Genomic DNA, 12,841 nt, shown 5'->3' with positions numbered 1-12,841 from the left:
ATTTATTTAAATGACATGAATAAGTATCCTAATAAATTTTCCATAGAAAGATTGCATATTCGAATATCCAGTATTTTAATACATATGATGAGTATCTCATTTACGAAATCAAGTATTTGCAAACTCAAATTAGATATTTCTCAAGTAAAACAAAGTACTTTAAAATTTTCATGCTTATTGGAGATTTTTTTTTACCAAAAAAATATTAAATAACATGAATATGTAATCCAAATGCATCTTTCATGGAAAGATCAATACTTGGTGAACTTACGTTTGCATATTCGAATATCAAGTTGTCTATTTATATATTATGAGTATCTCGTGTAGCAAATTAAGTATTTGCATTATGAAATTAGCTACTTCTCAAGTAAAATTAAGTACTTTTAAATATCCATGCTTATTTGAGAATTTCTTTTTTTAACAAAAAAATATAATGAAATGAATATGTCATCCAAATGCATATTCCATAAAAAGACCAACACTTTGTGAACTTAAGTTTCATATTCGAATATCTAGTATTCTATTACATATTATGAGTATCTCATGTACCAAATCAGGTATTTACAATATAAAATTATGTACTTCTCAAGTAAAACTAAGTACTTTAAATTTTTTATGCTTGTTTGGGAATTTGTTTTTTTTACAAAAAATATATTAAATGAGATAAATATGTCATCCAAACGAATCTTCCGTCGAAAACAAACACTTGCTGAACTTATGTTGGATATTCGAATATCCAGTATTCTATTACATATTATGAGTATCTCATGTACCAAATCGAGTATTTACAAAATCAAATTAGGTACTTTTCATCCAAATGTATATTCCATGAAAATAACAACACTTGGAGAATTTACATTGATTGTTCGAATATCCAGTATTTTATTACATATTGTGAGTATCTCATTTACGAAATCAAATTAAATATTTGCAACTCAAATTAGGTACTTCTCAAGTTAAACTAAGTACTTTAAAATGTTCATGCTTTATTTTAGAATTTGTTTTTTTAACAAGAAATATATTAAATGAGATGAATATGTCATCCAAATGCATTTTCCATGAAAAGTTAACACTTGGTGAACTTACGTTGCATATTTGAATATCCAGTATTCTATGACATATTATGAGTATCTTCTATGTCAAATCAAGTATTTACAAACTCAAATTAGGTACTTCTCATCCAAATGCATATTCCATAGAAATACCAACACTTGAAGAACTTACGTTGCATATTTAAATATATAATATTTTAATACATATTGTGAGTATCTCATTTAAGAAATCAAGTATTTATCAACTCAAATTAAGTACTTCTCAAGTAAAACTAAGTATTTTAAAATTTTCATGCTTATTTGCAAATTTGTTTTTTTAATAAAAAAATATATTAAATGAGATGAATATGTCATCCAAATGCATTTTCTATTGAAATACCAATACTTGGTGAATTTACGTTGTCTATTCGAATATCCAATATTTTAATACATATTGTGAGTATCTCATTTACGAAATCAAGTATTTGCAAACTCAAAATAGGTATTTCTCAAGTAAAACTAAATATTTTAAAATTTACATGCTTAGTTTGGAATTTAATTTTTTTTACAAAGAAATATTAAATGAGATGAATATATCATCCAAATATATCTTTCATGAAAAGACAAATAATGACTGAATTTATGGTGATCTTCGTATTTTCTGATCTTCGTATTTAAAGAGTCAAATCACGTATCTGGAACTTCAAAATAGATACTTTATATGTCAAAATAAGTACTTAATATTATTTAATGATGAGTGAACAACTATATTTTTTAAAAAATAAAATGACATGAATAAGTCATCATAATACATTTTTAATAAAAAACCAACAAGGACTGATTTTCTTGTTATTTTTCGAAAATATTGTATTTTTTTATACATTTCGAGTATTCAAATAACAAAATCAAGTATCTGAAACCCCATAATAGGTACTAATATTTTGATAGATGGACAACACACAATTAATTTGATGGATAAAATTATATATTTATTTAAAAAATAAAAGGGTAAAACTGTAAATTTATCTTTGTAGGGAGCTAAAACTAAGTTTCTAGAGTTGTCAGGTATTAATTTGTAAAAAAAATCATCTAGATACTGAATCTTAAACAAAAGATGTACAGAGGTATTTTTTTAAAATTTGCCCTTAAAGTAATATTATATAATTAAAAAAGAATAGGTAAGAATAATTTCTTTTAGCGATTCTAAAAATTTAGAGAAGTAGTTGAGATATGACATTTCTTATAATTTTTTTTTTTTATAAATTCGTAAGTAGAATTATAAATAAAGAGAAGAAACATCTTAAATAATTTTTAAATCTTAGAAAAGGATGGGATGTGGAAATTTTGTATAAGTTGTGAATTTATTGACATAAATTTGTACGATATTTTTTATTAAGTTGAAAAAAAATTAACATTTTGAGTTGATAAAAGATTTTTTGTTGTTTTTATAAAATTGAATACCTAAAATTCCATAAAAAAAATGTTAGTAGAACATATATCTTGTGAGATGGTCTCACAAATCTTTATCTGTGAAACAGGTAAACCTACACAATATTCACAATAAAAAGTAATACTCTTAGCATAAAACGTAATAATTTTTCATGGATAACCCAAATAAGAAATTTGTCTCACAAAATACGATATGTGAGACCGCCTCACACAAATTTTTGTCATATTCAGTATTACAAAATCTAATTTGTCGATATTCGGACAAGTTTTCTCGAAATGCCACCGAGAATCGTGCGATGAAGAAACATTTTCAAGTTCATAAAGTAGCTAGATTATAAAATTTTTCCCAATCAAGTAAAAAAAATGATATATGTGAAGAGGTAAGTGTCAAACACATTAAATAAGTTCATTTATCACGAGGTGAAGGTGGCGTTCTTGGTAAAAAAAATTCTGCATGCATGTTGAAGAGAGTTTAAGTAAGTAGATTGAAAAGTCAAGTGATACTCGACATATGAAGACTGATAAATATGTTTGTCATAAGATGTCATAAAACTAATTAATCCAACGTTAGAAAAATATGATAGTCAATATTTTTTTACAAAAAATAGAAAATTACTTCATCGTTCTGATTATTATTGTGAGACAATATCATGAATCTTTATCCGTCAGATGAGTCAACTCTATCGATATTCACACTTAAAATTAATATTCTTAATATAAAAAGTAATATTTTTTCATGGATAATATAAATAAGAGATTCGTCTCACAGAATATGATCCGTGAGATGGGAGGAGAGTACGCCGAGATTGGGGTTGGCCATTTTCGGGGGGTTTTTTGTCAGTCCCACTTTTTTATCTAGTGCCACGTTGCAGTTTATTTGGAACCGAGGCGCAGCTACAAATTAAGTACAAGCCCGAATGTCAGTTTTAGCTTGAACAAAACCCCGCCATCTCCTCCGCTCTTGCATGTGTACGTAAGCTGGTTGTTGCCGGAGAATGGCGACTGGGTTCGTTCCTGAGCTGAACATGGAGAACCAGATGGACAAACAGATGGGTTGCATGACGGGTCTTCTTCAGATTTTTGATCGCCACCAGATTTTGTCCGGGAAACGCCTCCATTCCACCAAGCGCCTCCTTCCCCCGCCGGTTTTTTGCTCGACACTCTTACCTTTTTGTTATCTATTCATTCCACGGCGTTGTTTGAGGTTTCTTTTTTTCTTCGTGATGTTTTTCTAGGTTGTTGATACAGTTTCGGAGTCGGTGGTATCAGTTGAAGCATCGCCGGTTCATTCGGGGAAGTCGGGAAAACCGAAACAGCAGGTCCAGCCGACCCCGGAGCGGCTGAAACAGTGGTTTCCGCCGGCGGAGTTGCCGCTTAAGCTCTCCAAAGAAACTCCGAGGCTTTCACTTGACAGCAGGGCAACCGCCGATGAAAAGGGAGGACTCCATTTGAAGGAGATTCGCTCAAGCGCTCCTATTCGACCGCCGTCGAATGGCGTGGCCATTGATACCCAAGTGTATGGATCGCATAATCTTATTGCCAAGCTGATGGGCTTGGAGCCAATGCCGAATTCGCTGAATACTTCAGAATCTGAAAAGAAGCCGGCGCTCCGGCGGTCCTCTTCAGAATCAGGAGTTTCCCGAGGTTTCCTACACTCTCGATTCATCACGGAGAGTAATAATTTCCCCGTCAAACAGAAAAATCAATCGCATACTCCCATTGTAGGTCACGAAGTGCTAAACAGTGCGGCTACGAAGAATTCCTCGATAAATGACTATAATGGCGTTAACTTATCGCCATGGAAGGCACCTCAGCATGCCAAGAGCTTCTTCGATTCAGTTGACAATTTACCGGAGCCAAAACAGAATGTTTCAGCTCAGGGAGAGATCAAGAAGAGATTGAAAATGAGAGGTATCGAAGAACCCACTAAAGATTTAGAAACCTTGAAAAATATCCTCGAATCTCTGAAACTCAAGGGACTCTTGCACTCAACGAAGCCGGCGGAGCGAAATCATCATACCCGCCACCAGAAATTCGTGTACGACGAGTCGCCTATAGTTGTGATGAAACCTTCTAGATCATCAATAACTTCGCCGATTCACCGGAGAATGGAAAATGAGTATACGCCGGAAAATGGTAGAAGCCCAGAACAGCAATTTCGTCGGAATTACTCCGTTCCAGTCGAAAACTCCCCTCCGCAGATTCCGCAGCGTGCTAGGCGGCCAAACTCGCTGGTTAAACCTAAACCTCTGAGCTCCGAAACTCAGAGAAGAGCAAACGAGTTAACAGACAACCGCCGGGTCCTTCCGGCTCTCCCCCCGAAGATCCACGCAAGGATAACCGGGTCGGATCCAATGACCAATTCCCGACCTCCCCGGAGCAAGAAGGCAACTGGTAAAGATTATCAGAAAGCAACAGGAGAGGATGAATCTGCCTCCATTTCTGGAAGTAGCTTGAGTACATCCACTGATACAGAGGTGATTCACATTCTTGATTTATGATCATAAATCCTGTGATTAATGTCAGTTTTCACTTAATTAATGTTTGTTACTGAATTCCAGAGGTCAAGAACAGAGGGGAAGACTTTGTTGGAGAGATGTGATAAGCTGCTTCACAGCATAGCAGAGATGACTGCCGCAGCAGATATGCAACCAAGCCCAGTTTCTGTTCTTGACTCCTCCTTGTACAGGGATGGTTCTTTCACCCCTTCCCCCATCACATCGAAGCGTAAAATTCATTTCAAAGGTAATTGTTGAATCTCCTACACTAATTCTTGATGATTTAGATAAACGGAAAAGCTAAATTAAAAGCCCAAGAACCATGTTTTTTAATATTTTTTAGTAGATGAACTCTTTGATTTGGTCGAGGCATAGAGCGGGAAATGTTGGGTTCTAGTTATCGTCTCCTACTATTCCCTAATAAAAATCCTGAATTCGTGAAATTTAATGGAGGGTATGCGACAAGTTTGTGCATAAGTAACATGGTGTGGACCATGCCCTCGAATGGGTATCCGTCTTCACTATCGGTGTTTACCATCACAACGACCTTTACTCCAACGGTCAAGGTCTCACATGGATTAGCTGCCACTGCTGTAAGATAAAAAACGACTTTCTTTGTTTTGGGACGAAAGGAAATCCCTTTACAAGTCGATCCGTTTTGGCTTATCCCTTCACCTAAAGAACGGCTGGCATAATAATTTTATCCCAAGTTTGAATATTTGTCTGGGTAGAGATTTTTAAATGATTGATGTTGATAGTGTTTTTGGAATGTGGAACCAAAACTGACTAATAAATACTCCAATTGTGCATGAATGAGACACACCAGTGACCACAACTGTTCCATGTGGTCCTTGCTGATTGGAATTCTGGTTTGGACTTTGTGAAGGCAACTTTTCCGCCTTGTAAAACAAATCAATGTCTCTCATTCATGTATGTACCGATATCTTCTTTTTCGTATGTGGATTAATGATTCGAGTTCTCGAGTAGGATTCCAATGGATGCATGCCCTTAGTTACATACAAGAATCTTGAATACTTCCAGATTCGCAGTTTTCTGTTGAGAAAATGCTTCTATGCTACTGGTTTTAAACTTCTAAATTTGGTTTTTATTTTTTCCTAAGGATTTTACAAGTGTAAATATGTCTGAGGATTTTTCAGATCGTTATGGTACTACGGAAGAAGAAACGTGGAGTACTGGGGTCTCTCCTATTAGCGAAGGAACCCCCGAGGAGTTGGATTTTCTTTACATCTCGGATATTATAAGTGCATCCAATCTCTTCCCAGGTGAATCGGACCTTTTCCTTTTCCTAGAAAAGCAACAGTTTCAGAAAGGACAGGACTCATCCAAGGCCACCAGGCTTCAAAGAAAGGCGGTCTTTGACACAATCACTGAACTTCTTAAATCAATAAGACGACTGCCTCCTTGGAAGAGCGTTCATTGGACAACCGACGACGACGTCACAAGACCTTCCCTTGATAAGGTTTGGTTAGAATTCCAAAGAATTCGTGATCCAGGTGATGCTGAAGATATGCACGACATCATATGTGGTTTGTTGAAAAAAGACTTTACCGGGGACGAGATCACAGGCTGGAAAGATTTCCCGACGGAGATGTCGGAGACGATTTTGGATATGGAAAGGTTGATTTTCAAGGATTTGATAGGCGAGACGTTACGGGATCTTGCAGCATTGGCATCTGAAAACAGATTGTCAAGAATGAGCCCGAAGAAGGTTTTGTGGAAATGAAAAACCCCAACTCTTCATGGTTTATTTACTCAAAGGATACTTATTTTTTACCATGTTTTGTATATATATATAAATCAGAAAAAATAAAAATGGGCCCATGATGTTACCATTAATTAATATTCAATATCTGAAATTATTTCAAGAAATAGGGTTACCATGTGATGAAGAAACAAATATGCTTTCAAAGTGGGGAAAAGAAGAGCACTTTCATGAGCTGTTGCTGGTGCAGCCACTAGAACAGCTCATGAAAGCTGCTGATATAAAATAAATAATTTATTTTGGTGAGACGGTCTGATGAATCTATTTTCGTTACACGGATCAATACGATTTACATTTAAAGCATAAAAAAGATCGAGAAGGGTTCGAGATCCGTCTCACGAGAAATTTTGTGTATATGATTTATGTACGGAACAACATGACTAAATTTAAAGTTGAGGACTTGAGATTCGTATGATAGTGAGATTTTAATTTTGATTACTTTTCATGATGTAACCCTAGCTAGCTAGTCCCATGTAGAAAGTTATATATATGTCTGTGGTTAACATTAGGGTTGTACAAGTTTTATGAACTTTTTTCATTAAAACAATCGATGATGCACTGCCAATGGCACATGCCTAATGCCTTTGATAGGTACGAATTATCTTCGATTTTTCGCTCGAGTGATTTTTGGATTGAAATTTATGGTCGTTTTTATACAATAGTCATCCCAAAATATTTATCCATGTTGGATCGGTTCAAGTCACTTTATCTCAAGATGATTATAATATTTTCGTTAGATAAGTCTAATTTGAAGATACTAAATTATTTATATATATGACAAAAACTTGTGTGAGATAGTCTCACGGTCGTATTGTGAGACATGTCTTTTATTTGAGTCATCCATGAAAAATATTACTTTTTATGCTAAAGTATTACCTTTTATTGTGAATATCGGCAGGGTTGACCCGCCTCACAAATAAAGATTCGTGAGACCGTCTCTTAAGAGTGTATGTGTGTGTGTGTGAAAATATAAGTCTATGCTGAGATATTGAAGATGCTGAATGCATAGAACTCGTAAGGTTTATTCTCCAGATTCAACCAATTCAGATTATGCAGGTTCCCTATGCCTTTTGGTATGATTCCTTGAATTGAATTTGAGACAGAATCAAAGGCTCTAAAATTGACAAATTCACTGGTGAAGAAGGGAGGGAACCAGAAAGAATGTTACCTTCTATATATGCTCACAACCTAGAGTTCAGCTTGAAAAGAATTTGTTAAGATTGGGAGTAAAACTAACTCAAAGGGGATTATCAAAGTCGAGAAGTCGTATCGGTTGGATAAAATCTCGAGTTTGGACAATTCTTCGGCTTGAGTTGAGTTAGGTCTAAGTTGCAAGAGAATTAAATCACACGTCCAAGTCCAACGTCTCGAGCTTCGTTTCATTAGAAAATGAGAGTAGGAATAAGCTCAAACCAGTAAAGCTGTTGTTTCTAAGAGACAGGTACTAAAGTTGTGGCAAGAAACCGAACAAAAATGGGACTTCCCCGGTGAAATTGTTGTAACTCAATCGTATGAATGTCAATCTTCGAAGACTAGCCAAATCACTAAGCAGAATCCCGCTGAAATAGTTGCTTCTCATTTCTAAGAAAACAAGAAATGAGAGGTTTCCGAATTCGAGAGGGATGGTTACGGTAAGAACCATACTTGAAACATTAAGTGCAGCTATTCTTTGATGGCGAACGTCACAAGTGACTCCAATCCAGTTACAAACTGAAGATCAGTGGCCGAGTTAACCAGTAAGTACTGCAGAAATAAGACTGCAGCAAGATGAATAAAGTGGAAACTTGTCGCCATAAACTTCCTGTAATTTAGAGATACCAGTGTGATGAATATTTACATGAATTCAGAAAGTAGAAGGAACATGAAACGAATCATTGGGAGAAAAATAGGTGATGCAGGGGTACAAGGGTGTACTTCAAGTCTCCAAACTAGTCGAGGTTCACCGGCGCACCGAAAAATGACGGCTGCGGGTCTACCTTAATCGGAATGTATATGTCTCGAGCACACGTCTGTATATATGCCCACGCCAGCGTTGGATTAATCAATGTCGCGTGATGTAAAATCCAACTACTAAATCAAGTTGACTGATTTAATTATGGTTAGAAGAAGTTGGAAGCTTCAACTCCTTGTTTAATTAATACGACTCGTTATTACAATTTATAGCCCAATATCCCTGTCTCTCCTGTAAATTATCAGGCAATTTCTTCTAACTAAAAAATAAAGTAAACAATCTTTATAAAAATTATCATGAACGAAATCCACAAAAATGATATATAGATTATACACGTTATCCAATGATGTTGGAGAATGATATACTTATCCGACTCAAAATAAAAGCAAAAACTTGTATGAGACGGTCTCACGGATCGTATATTGTGAGACGTGTTGGGGAATTACCCCGAAGCGATGCAGACCCGATGATAATATAGTGCCGAAAAATTTGCGGAATAAAATAATCAACAAGAAGACAAAGATTTACGTGATTCATCCAATATAGGCTACGTCCACGGAGCACTTCAACTTTTATAACCAAAAGAAATATTACAACAAGAGTATACACCAATACACTCAATATTCCTCACTCTCAAACCCGAGTATAACGAGAAAATAATTTCTTTAAATCACAAAAGAGAATTCCCGCACTCAAAAAAAAAATACACTCTTTTTTTTTCTATGCACCCTCTTTTTATCAAAGCTGGAAAACTTTTGATTTTGGATACAATAACTGAAATAATTGAGCTCTATTTATGACTAAATCCCTCATTCTGTCTTGTTAACTTTCCGATGTGGGATGTGATTTTAATATTATTTTATTTAATGTGTGGATCTCACCCCATTAAATAAATCAAAGCTAACAAGACAGATCTCTTATTTGGGTCATTTATGAAAAAGTATTACTTTTTATGTTAAGAGTATTATTTTTATTGTGAATATTGGAAGAATTGACCCGTCTCACAGATAAAGATTCGTGAGACTATCTCACAAGATACTTACTCCAAAATAAAATAGGAAACGCATTTAATCAAGAATATATCAAACCAAGTCACAAAAATACAATAAAAAACTTTATGTCAAGACAAATCCAAACTAACCAAAACTCTTCTTCTTAAATAACCAATGAAGTTGACTACGACTATTCAAAGTCTTTAAATAATGACCCCAAGTATACAAATACACCAATACATGATATTCTACAACCATTGCACCAAATCCCCACAAATTTCACCACTACAATCTCCTAAAAAATGTCCATTTCTTTTGATAACTCAATCAGATACATAGAAGATGCCCTCTTTTGCAATGGCCCTATGGCCTTATCTTACACTGATCCTGATAAAAAATGGATTATTAGAGAACATTTTATTTCTATATTTCAAGATTTCCCTTCTTTTAAGCCCTCTATAGGCACATTTACTCACAACGATGGCACTGAGGTTACTCTTCTCAATGCTAATGGTGAGTTGTGCGTCTCCAAAGATGCCCCTTCTGTCCCTTTAACCATTTGGATACATGAACATTACCCTCAAAGAGCCCCCATGGTCTATGTAGAGTCAAGAAATAGTATGTATCCCATCTACCACGATCATCCATTCGTCGATTCTTCGGGCGCCACCACCTCTTCTTACCTCGAAAACTGGTTATCCTACAAGTGTGATCTCTCGGACTTGGTACGTAATTTGATCAAACTCTTCTCATACAATCATCCCTTCTATTACTCCGGCGTCCACGGATGCGCTCATCCCTCCATGGTCTCGAAAATGGAGGCCATGGACCGGTTGAAGTGTGCGATTTTCTATGACATGAAGGCGATCACGGCCAAGAATGAGGAGGAAACCATGAACCTATCTGCCCTTCACGCCGAATTGGAGAGAAGGGGTAAGGTTATGGAGACAGGAATATCCGAACTCGAGCTCGAAAAGAAGTGTTTGAGTAGTAGAACAATGGAACTGGATGGTGGACGTGATAGACTTTTGAATTGGATAAAATTCAATGACAAGAACAATGTTCTCGACGGTGAAATTGATGATATGTTCGAAGGTTTGGACAAAAAGTCTAATCTTTTGATTGATTTAGGTGCGAATGACTTGGCCTTGGAGGATTTGATGTATGCGTTGGATAGAGCGGTTGAAGAAGGGGTGGCAAGTTTTGAAGTTTATATTAAGCAAGTGAGGATCTTGGCTAGGGAGCAATTTTTTTGTAAGGCAAAGATAAATAAAATTGAGAGTGAAACAAAGAAAAATAGACATTTACTTTTGTAAATAAATAAATTTTTTCATGATTTATAGTTCATTTAATCGTCTTAAGAAATCTTGATTTGGGTATTGCCATAATTTTTGTTCATATTAAAAAACACACAAGTTTTAGGATCACAAAAAACATCAGAAGCTATAGAAATAACAAAGAAACATCATACTAGATAATTCTTTTAATTAATTAGTAAAATAATGGGGAAATTGCATACATTAACAATGCGAAATCCCGAGATGGCTAAGAACTTCATGAAAATATATATATTAACTTCATATGTTTTTAAATTTTGAGCATGTATACCTCTGAAAACAGGTACAGACAAATTTACAAAAAAACGGATCGAATAGTGATGGTTTTACTCAGTCCGTCTCTAAATTGGCGACGGTTTTTTTTAGAACCGTCGCTATATAGCGACGGTTTTATAAAAACTGTCGCCAAATAACAATAGCGACGGTTTAGTAATACCCGTCGCTTTTTTAGCAACGGTATATAAATTACCGTTGCTATTTTAGCGACGGTTCCTAACAAACGGTCGCTAAAATGGCGACCGTTTAACAAACCGTCGCCAATGATTGCGACGATGTTAAATACAACCGTCGCTATATAAAACAAGCGACGGTTTAACCAAGACCGTCCTTTTTTTAGCGACGGATTAAACTTACCCGTCGCTAATATAGCGACAGTTTAACATAAACGGTCGCTATTATTGCGACGGCTTATCCGCTAAACAAAATAAGCGACGGTGTTATAAAACCGTCGCTTCTCTAGCAACGGTTTATTGTCAACCGTCCCAATATAAGGCGACGGTTAATTCTAAACCGTCCCAATACAAGCGACGGTATTACAACCCGTGGCAAAATATTGCGACGGTCAATTCTAAACCGTCGCCGATTTTAATCGGCGACGGTTTAATAAAAACCGTGGCCGATTCAAATCGGCGACGGTTAATGAATATGCCGTCGCTATGATTCTATATATACCGAGGAGGTTCGCGAACATTATTCTCACTTTATTTTCGCCTATCTCTTGTAGTAACGAATCTTTATAAGTTTCGGTTTTTAATTTTGTACTAACTATTTCGTATTTATTTTGTAGATTTGCTACTCGGTGTAATTTGTCATCGCCCAACATCAGGTTTTAAAGCTTGTTTTTTAAAGAAAATTTAATACATGATTTTAATTTTTGCGTATAGTTTGTTTATTTGCGTAAATTTAATGCATCATTTTTTCGTAAATTTTAAATCTTCGTGCACGTCATGTGCGATTTTCATTAAATACCGTCGCTATATTAAGCGACGGCTTTTTTTAAAAACCGCCGATTAATATAGCGACGTTTTTTGTTATGCCGTCGCTTATTATAGTGACGGTTATTTATAAACCGTTGCTTATTATAGCGACGGTTTGTTATAAACCGTCGCTTAATATAGCGACGGTTGTTTATAAACACCGTCGCTTAATATAGCTGAAAGGAATTTATTCCTTGATATTCTTTCCTTATTTGAATATCTCTAGTATTTTGCCTTTCTAGATATAAGATTTAATATATGATATAAATCTAGGATTGATATGATACATGATATCTTTTAGAAGTGAAAATATCTCTAAGATGTGATATCCTTGTTTAAAAGAGTTTGTTTCCTAATAAACTCTTTTTCCATGCTTAATAGGGTTTGCGAAGAGATGATATATATAGAGATGAGATTTAATATTTTCGACGTGCGAGAGACGAAGCTGCTAGGAAGAATTTCTGAGTTCAAAGATATCTCGTACCATCGTTATTGTGTCGCTGTGAAGTGCTGACAACATTTGAAGACAACACCTAATCACTGT

At 35.3% G+C, this 12,841-nt stretch overlaps 2 protein-coding genes across 2 annotated transcripts; both read left to right on the top strand.

Moving 5' to 3' along the window:
- Window positions 1-3,387: 3,387 nt before the first annotated feature.
- Window positions 3,388-6,812, top strand: LOC140830444 (uncharacterized). Its single transcript, XM_073193750.1, has 4 exons — window positions 3,388-3,625; window positions 3,716-4,957; window positions 5,042-5,225; window positions 6,136-6,812. The coding sequence occupies exons 1-4, from the start codon at window positions 3,476-3,478 to the stop codon at window positions 6,720-6,722; spliced, it is 2,163 nt and encodes a 720-aa protein (XP_073049851.1). The 5' UTR covers window positions 3,388-3,475; the 3' UTR covers window positions 6,723-6,812.
- A 3,153-nt stretch (window positions 6,813-9,965) lies between these two features.
- On the top strand, window positions 9,966-11,051 carry LOC140829650 (protein ELC-like). Its single transcript, XM_073192955.1, has one exon. The coding sequence runs from the start codon at window positions 10,007-10,009 to the stop codon at window positions 11,018-11,020; it is 1,014 nt and encodes a 337-aa protein (XP_073049056.1). The 5' UTR covers window positions 9,966-10,006; the 3' UTR covers window positions 11,021-11,051.
- The last annotated feature ends 1,790 nt before the right edge of the window (window positions 11,052-12,841 follow it).

The sequence above is a fragment of the Primulina eburnea genome, chromosome 4 (assembly GCF_022965805.1).
Source record: "Primulina eburnea isolate SZY01 chromosome 4, ASM2296580v1, whole genome shotgun sequence".
NCBI lineage: Eukaryota > Viridiplantae > Streptophyta > Magnoliopsida > Lamiales > Gesneriaceae > Primulina > Primulina eburnea.
Note: the sequence above shows the minus strand (reverse complement) of the source record. Positions and strands in the feature narration are given on the sequence as shown.